Source organism: Limulus polyphemus, unplaced genomic scaffold (assembly GCF_000517525.1).
Source record: "Limulus polyphemus unplaced genomic scaffold, Limulus_polyphemus-2.1.2 Scaffold34, whole genome shotgun sequence".
NCBI lineage: Eukaryota > Metazoa > Arthropoda > Merostomata > Xiphosura > Limulidae > Limulus > Limulus polyphemus.
In genome coordinates, this window is record NW_013665644.1 from 135119 (window position 1) to 144289 (window position 9171).

General features: G+C 30.3%; 1 protein-coding gene across 2 annotated transcripts in view; it reads right to left on the reverse strand.

Annotated features, from left to right (window-relative positions):
- LOC106460513 (glutamate receptor ionotropic, NMDA 2B-like) overlaps positions 1 to 9171 on the reverse strand; it is an 84715-nt gene that overhangs the window by 46555 nt on the left and 28989 nt on the right. The window contains exon 2 of one of the 2 annotated variants that reach the window (XM_022387709.1): positions 3074 to 3615. In XM_022387709.1, coding sequence (XP_022243417.1) covers positions 3074 to 3541 — 468 coding nt within the window. In that variant the 5' untranslated portion in view covers positions 3542 to 3615. Of the gene's footprint in view, positions 1 to 3073; positions 3616 to 9171 lie in introns of those variants that run through there. The other variant, XM_022387712.1, reaches the window with a different exon arrangement.

Genomic DNA, 9171 nt, shown 5'->3' on the forward strand with positions numbered 1-9171 from the left:
ATTTTTCAGAGAATAATAAGTAAAAAGATCGACAAACGTTTCAAAATATTAATGTTAAATTTGGAAAAATACAATCCTAAATGTTGACCGTATGCATATATATACGTACATGTTTACGTACTGTGATGAGTCGAATTTTATGTGATTAAAAGCCCTTTAAAAACTTATAAATTTTTCTTATTTCAAAATTATATAGTAGTCTGATGTAGTACCATACAAAATACAATCTATCAGTGATATACATACACATAACAAAGATGTAATATTACTAGGTTTCAATAATATCCATTATTCTAAGTACTAAAATGTTGGTTATCCTAGACTTTGTGTTTTTGTTTGCTTAGTACATGGAAAATTACAATTCAGGTATGATATTTTAGCTGGAAATTGTAAACAGTTTTAATTCAGGAGTACAGAACAAACCAAGCTTTACTGTATTATCATAATAACAAAATCTATAAGACAGTGACTACTATCTGTAAATATTTCGAAGGCTTCTATTCCATTGCAAAAACAGTAGAGCAGCAAAACATCATTTAATATTAAAATGATAAATCAACTTTGAAATGTCACTATTCTCGGCAGTCTCTCGTTGTGATTTTAATGCCAGTATGAATGAAATCATTTGATAATTAATATAAGTATTCGATATTTATACAGCTAGATATTAAAGTCTATAAAAGTATGAGTAACATTTGTTCGGATACATAATTATACTGTAAAAAATATGTGAATATTTGACCAACTATGTATTGAAGTCTGGAAAAAGTTAAACAGTTCTTTATGTTCAACAATTGATTTTATAAACTTAAGAAGTGAAACAATGATTTAGAGAATTCTAATCCATAAACAACTGACGTAGCCCAATAATAAACAATATTCAAAATACATCAGAATAGCTATCATGCGAATAATACTCATGCTAAGAAAAATTAATGTTAATAGCAAGTAGTCAGATATGATTTTTACATTTTATGAAAGCACGGGCATTGATATTCTAGCATGTATTTTACATTTAACTATGCATACGTCACTTTTAGCATAAAAAGCATTTCCATTAACCTTTAAGTTTAAAACATGTAGGTAGAGTGTATATTTGGTTATTATTCATTACAGTTTCTGAGTCAACCACATTATATCCAACATCGGCGAGACCTTTTACTCAAAAGCAGTCTGGATGGGATACGACATACATAGTAGTGGTCGAGACGCCATTTATATTATCAAATCACGTGACAAGAACTGTTACGGTGTGAACTGGATTAAGTCAGTAAAATGTAATTTTTTTTATCCATTTTATACACGTCACCGGATAAGAATTTTGAAAGCTATATTACTTATTTTATATATTATTAATTATTAATAACGTGCACCTATAGTTTGTGTACTTCGTTAAATCTCCTCGTGTATAGATTGCGTACTTAGTAAAACTCTGAGTACATGTGGAGAGTTTACTTAGTGTGCATATAGACTGTGTACTAAGTAAAACTCCGTGTGCATATAGACTGTGTATGTAGTAAAACTCTGTGTAAATATAGATTTGTGTACCTAGCTAAAATTCCACTTATATAGACTACGTACTTAGTAAAGTTTCATGTACATAAAGACTTGTGCATTATTAAATCTTCGTGTACATATAAAATGTAAAACCTCTTGTTTCTAAAAATGTTATTGTGAAACATTCAGTGATAATGAATTTCCTGAAAATTTATTAACAACGTTTTAGGTTAAATCAACTAAATTACAACATTATGTAGTAAAAAAAAAGAAAGAAAGAGGTAAATTAGCTAGGAGATATGAATATTTTGACTTGATTGAGCCTGGCCCCTATTACTTCCACTATAACCAATGTGCTAAATTTATTTAAGCAATAGATAAATATTTCGAAATTAAGGATTTTTAATTCTATCAGTGAGTACGTTTTTGCTTTATACGTAGCGATCTTTGATCAGTACATCAAACAATGTGTTTTGATCAATATCTTAATTAAATAATTCATCAAAGAATGTGATTAGTTCTCAAGTTTATACATCATTTAGCAATTTAGCTATACAATATCTTTTCTCGGAAAAGGTTGTTACATATATTGTGTTCGAACTATAAGAATACTCGTGGCGGCATTTCTCTGTCAAATAATTGAGAGTTCGTGTGAATGGAACATATAGGTGCCAAGGACGTCGCCTATGGCGCCATGGCTCGCATCAGTGGCCACACCTCACTACATTGTCATACAGAGGGTGATTAACCCTCTGCAGCTTCACAGACAGCAATCGATATCAACAATGATGATTGTAAAATAATCTGTATTAACCATCTTTGCTAACTTTATATATGCTCAGTTCCGTTTATTTTAACTATAATTAAACATGTATAACACTAATATCCGAAAAATAATTTTTTTTAAGTTTTGTTTTCTAGACACCAAAGGTGATATTAGAATAACAAGTAAAACCATTTTAATTAAGATTGACTTGATCTAGAAACTGGCCTTGCTATAATGTACAAGTATCTAAAATAAACCTTTTTTTAGGGGTTACACAATTGGTATATAGAAATAACAACTGAAATCGATATTTATTTTATGACAGCTGTAAGTAGTTAAAGGTAACCATACAGATCATTAAGAGCATACGAAAGCTAACCCAAAGACCTACAATGATTATAGTTTGTTTATATATATATTGTGATATTTCGTTACTTGTATAGAGATACCATAGAACACACTAGCATATAAATGTACATTAAAGGAAGGTCTCGCACAAACAGAATAAAATATAGTTTAAAAAAACGTGGACAGTTGTTTTGAAGAATAAGTTGCATCATAATTAAGAAATTATCTCAATATAATTCCATGCGCAGTTGACTATTAACTCTGTAAGATTACATCGTATAAGTAATACTCAACGCAATCAATTAGATCTATAGTTATTAATGTTTTAGTTTTTGCAATGCTTTTTAAAAATTTTAAACTGATATAGTCTGTACTTGCATGTGTACATACTTCAATATTAATATAAATCCGCCATTTAAGTGTCAAAATTCTGTACTACATTTGGTGATTCACTCGTCCTACCTGTTGAACTCCAATGTTGTCTGCGTTCCATGCTATTACAGGAATTCCCATGTATGCTGTGAGCTGCAATAAATACTGTACAGATGCCGTATTGCTGCCAAATATCTCCGAATTGGTGAAGTATAGAATAGCAATTGTGTTTTCTTTAACCACACTGTTACACAATATCTGTAGTATATCGGTAGGGCTTGGGTTCAAAGACAAGTCTGCTCTAGGAGGCGAAGTGATTTCATAGAAGTTTTTAAACTTATATTTTACGTATTTGCTGAGTGTGAAAGCTTCGACAGATTCTCTAAGTTTCTTGTCGTAAGATCTCGTTACTGTGAGGAGTAAGGTTTTTGGAAATATTACACCAAACGTAATTTGGACCTTTGAAGAATCTATGGTTGGTTCTACCACTTGCCGAGAGCTGAAAGCTGTTAATACTCCATACAGCAAGAACACTTGATACATGAGAAGAACCTTCATTCTGGTTCAATGACATCTAAAAACGTCCCTTCTTCTTGGTTACTGACTAAAAAGCATTTCAACCAGTCTTGTTCCTGTTGAGAAGTTAATGAAATAATATCAGTGATTTGAAATAAGAAGGTAAAGCAAGCAAGGCATTTAGCATCAAATTAACATGGAATTAAGTATAATTATTAATAATCACTATAATTGAACTAGAAGTACTGTAATTATGAAAATAATAAGAATAAAACAAAGAATAATTGATTTTATCTAGCTGTAAGACAAAAACACACCTACTGCTGTTTATGAATATATCAGTCATAAACACTCAGTCAAACATTCAAATAGTCATCACTAGGATAACTACAATAAAACAACAAATAATTTATTTTATATAACTGTTAAAACACCGATTGTAGTTTAAGAATAACCAGTGTTAAGCATTCATTCAAATAGTCGTTACTAGGAGCGCTAATAACAGAAAAAGTCTGTTAATTTCCTAAGAAACAAATTTAGACCTTTTAGATACACAAACTTCATGTATTGCTTAGAACATTGAATTCTTCATTATTCGACACAAGATGATTTATAAAAAAAGTGTAAAATATGAGAGTATATATATATATATATACATACAAACAAAATATTTTCCCATTAGATCTTCTGTTTTAGTTTTTACGATATATTATGATAATATTATCAGTAAGCTGTAAATAAACAATATAATCTTTGATGATTTGTTTGTTACCTTCTTTGCTTCACTTCAACATTGTATGTAAAAATGGTAAGAGAGAATGCATGATATATATAAAACTAATGTTATTATTTTCAATTATTAATTACGTATTATTTTAAAATCAAACAGATCAATACGTTTCGATGTTTCTTTATCTCTTTCTTAGAACATAAGTTATCCTACATCAATGAAACGCTTAGAATTACAAAACTTTGATTTTCCTAGAATATACATGTAATAGTTTGACTAGAAATTTAATAATATAAGTATTTACCAATCATTACTTTTGCGATCAGATGAAAAAGTATACATATTGCTCTGCCCATCACAGGTATCGAAACCCGGTTTCTAGCGTTATAAGTCCGCAGATATACCGCTGTGCCACTGGGGGACGTTGTTATCAAATAGATACGGCTTGAATGGGTAATGAAGAAAAACTTTAATATAAGTTTAACATAACAGCAAATGTACAACGTTTCGACAAGGTTTTGTCATCATCATAACACGATACATCTTTGCAAGCTCAGCGGGAGGTCTGAGGGCTTATCATACTAAAAATCAGGTTTCGATATTTGCGGTGGACATAGCAGGGATAGTCCATTTTGTTTGTATATGTTTATTAACAAAGAAACAAACAAAATGTCTTTATAGTTTAACGTGAACTGATTTATATTAGAAACGTATTATTTGATGTTTCATATACAAGCACATTTTCTGCACAAGATGCAGTCTTGGTTAAGTCCTCACTGTTGAATTGAAATGTATAAGCTAAATGATAGCATACTTTAACATAAAACCATGATTTTTTAATTTCCCATTTTTTACAAGCTTTCCTTACAGTTTCAGTAACCGTCTTCAATAGTAGGTGGACAAAAAAAGGCCTGTAGACGGTTGTTGATACTGTATTTGAAAGTTTGTGAAAAAGAAAAAAATCGTTGAAGAAAGAACCTTGCTTTTATGTTTTCATACACATATATCCCCCACGTTATGAGCCTACACTAATATTTGATAACATAAGTGTCTGTGGGTCCTATTGGATAATTGGCTTTGTACTTTATTATTGGGTTTTTATTATGAGTTTTTATTTATGTTGTTTTTCAACACAAAAGAGAAAGATAATTTTAATAAAATCAGTTTGAACAATATTTCTCAAATTCCTAAGTTTATACTATTTAAATACCCTAATAAAATACTACAGGCCTATATTAATAAAAATAAAATTTCAAGTTAAGTAAATATAAAATTGATACAGATGATTGAAGACAAGTCTGTTACATTAATTACTCAAGTGAAAATAAGATTACACAACTTACAGCTGAGTGATAGTGAACCTTCTAAAACTATAAGGAGAGTGAATATAAAACACTCCAGAGAGTAAAACTATTACAATTAACAGCAGAGTGAAGATACAACCAAAAGTCATTTGAAAGTAAAACGGGAACAGTTATCTTTAAATTAACAGAAAAAAAAAATTTGATATGCTCATTTGCAATAGACGTAAATGAATCTTACATCTCTATAAAAACAATTAAATCTTTAATTATGCATGTACCTGTGACAGATAGGGTTCGAAATGGCTCCGCTGTGGTATTGCCAAATCAAAATTTGAAAACTTTGTTAAGTGTATATTCTAAAATTTATGGCGTGATGTTGCTTTCTATTACTATTCTTTAACTCTTATTTTCACTTTAAAAATGCACCGATGGGAGTTGTTGACGGCATTTCCATGTTGTCGAAGAGTAATCGCATTTCCGCAGGAGATATTGTGTTTGAATTTCAATGTCTCTTAGGTAGCCACTTTTCCTTCTTCTTAACTCACCTTATGTACGTCTTATCGTTTTCGTTTTCCAATTGTGTGACATTTGACGTTCGTAACGAATTTACAAAATGATTTATTTATATATTTAAACATGCCAAATCTCCATACACATTGAACGTCAATAGTGTTATATTCCATGTTAGTTTTTATGCTAAGTAGCTCACAACGAGGTCTGTGAATTATATAACAAACTCGTGGTAAATTTTCAATTTCTACCATAAAGCGTAATTTCATTTAAGATATCTTTTTTTTTCAGTATCTATATCACTCATTGCATATTTTCAGCTTAGTATACTTTCAGATGTTATTTGAGCTTTCTTAGAGTTTTAACAAAATAACTTATCATTTTTAATATATTATTGTCGCTATTGTAAATAATAAAAGAGTATTTATCTATCAGATTTAACAAACCATACAAATACTATTTTAAATTTTTCGTTAATTGGCGTTAGAGAGGTGCTGAAACACGACGTGTCTGATATTTTTATACAAGTATGTTTTATTCTAAAATAACATTGTGTATTTGAAATAAGAACGTTACCTTATACGACACATGTACAATAAGTTTAGGTCAGAGATACCGAGGTTCAGTCATAACCTTCCCTAATTTAGAACCGATTGTTAAAGAGAGAGAGGGAAAGCAACACCCGCCACCCTCATGGTTAGTCTTAGTCGAATATCGAGATTGACTGTCACATTTACAACGCGCACAGAAATATAAGTACCGGGTATGTTCCGCTCTATACGCATTTGAACGTTGAGCTTTCCTTACTGTAACACATTACGATACGTGTTTGAACGTTGAGTTTCCTTACTGTAACACAGAACGATACGTGTTTGAACGTTGAGCTTTCCTTACTGTAACACAGTACGATACGTGTTTGAACGTTGAGCTTTCCTTACTGTAACACATTACGATACGTGTTTGAACGTTGAGCTTTCCTTACTGTAACACAGAACGATACGTGTTTGAACGTTGAGCTTTCCTTACTGTAACACAGAACGATACGTGTTTGAACGTTGAGCTTTCCTTACTGTAACACAGAACGATACGTGTTTGAACGTTGAGCTTTCCTTACTGTAACACAGTACGATAACAACAAGACAACAATACAAACAAAAATCTATAATAACCTTGGTTTTCTAAGTGTAAAAGCTTTTTTTAATTATGTGTCCTGTATTTATTCAAGGTTTGTTTCAGTAGAATTACTTACTTGATTAGTTTACCAATGCATGTGGCCCCTGTGGCTCAGCGGTAAGTATGCAGGCTTATGACGCTGAAAATCGTGTTTCGATACCCGTGGTGAGCATAGCACAGATAGTCCATTGTGTAGCTTTGCGCTTAAAAACAACCAAACGAAATGAAAACCATCCAAGTGTAAGAATGTTTGTGAACAGCCAAACAATTAGAAATATTTTAACTAAATTTGTTTGGTAGATTAAATTTAGTTCTAAACGGCTATAACCTACCAAATTTTGATTAAGGTACTTACATTTGTCTTTATCTGGTTGATAAGAAGGAAGAGAACCACTAAGTAGCTCCGTTGTCTATCTAGTTACTTATATTTTTAACCGGATAATAAAAATAATGGTCACACACGTGTAACGCCCCCACAGTTGAAAGTACGGAACGTATTCAGTGGTATATCGCGGCTCGATCCTTAAACCTTTGGATTCGTAATCAAGTACGCTAATCATTAAGCCCATTTTATTCAGGCTTGTGCTCTGTTTGTGCAGTATAATTTATCTGTATAACGTAATTCCTGGAAAAAAATTCTGCATTGAAAATATACTGTGTAAAATAGTTGGATATTTTAAAAGGCGTATTCTAGAGGAAAAGAAAAGAATTTTAAGCCACTGCACTAAAACAATAGTAGTTTATAGTAAGGAGATTTTTTGTTCAAAACAAATTCACATAAAATATTTAGTTTAGTTTATTTTTAATAAACTGAGCTGATACTGTTTAATAGCCTGGAAACATATTTAAATTAAGTATGTCGCCATGTAGTGATATTAACTGAACATGGAATGTCTTAAAACAGCTTGAAAATATTCTTCAAGAAAGCAACATAAATAAAATGAACTCCATATATTTCCACTGGTAATTAAAATGAACTCCATACATGAACTCCACTGGTAATGAATGTACTTCAAAAGTTTTTTCTTTTTGTATTTATTTATTTTTTTGCAAAAGCTCATTATTGACTACAAAACCAAACATACTTTAGCGACATCTGGAGATCCAATTTAGTGTACTATTACAAAAAGAAAAGTTTCATTTTTATAGAAGAAGAATATTTTGACTACTAACGCTTGAACATATTAATCTGATAATTCCTAATTTACCCCCGAAAGAAGAAGTTACAAGTTCTTTTTTTTATATACTTTTTGACATTTCTGTATCATGACTGTATCTATTAATAGTATCATTATGTGCTAATTAATAAGAGTTTCGTAAGCGAAATTTGGCTAACTTTGGAAACTGATTACTGTTAGAGAAAATATGCGTTTTACTTCATTTTACTGAAAGTAATGAAAATGTTTTCAAATAAAAGTATTTATTTGAGTTTTTGGCCTTGTAGGTATAGATACAAGTGCATATCGTCACTAAATTCCAAATACTAAGAAATTTTAAAGTAAAAATCTTTTAATTTTTCTTTAATTTTACATGTTAAAATGGTTTATAAAGCGCAGAAATTCGACTTCGGCACTGCATTAATTTAAGAAGTTGTTATATTTATTTTCACAACATCTTATAATTAAACTGTAGTTTAATTTAATGAATAAATTAGTTAATTTAAATTGGAGCACTAATGACTATAGAATTATTAAAATAATAAAGACATGAAGCCTGTAACATTTTAAAGAAACAAGAATATTATTTTGCAATAAGAATATGATTTTATATTTAATACCATCTCAGATCTGTATCCTATATATCTTTGAAGTCAGTCTTAATGTCCATGTATGCCTAATTTGTGTTATAAAATTTCCTTAAGCATATATATATTCTAGATAATATTGATTTTTGACTAGTTTGTGTTTTTTGGAACATAAGCAAGATAATTATAGTATTTTGGCACTTGTTTATAA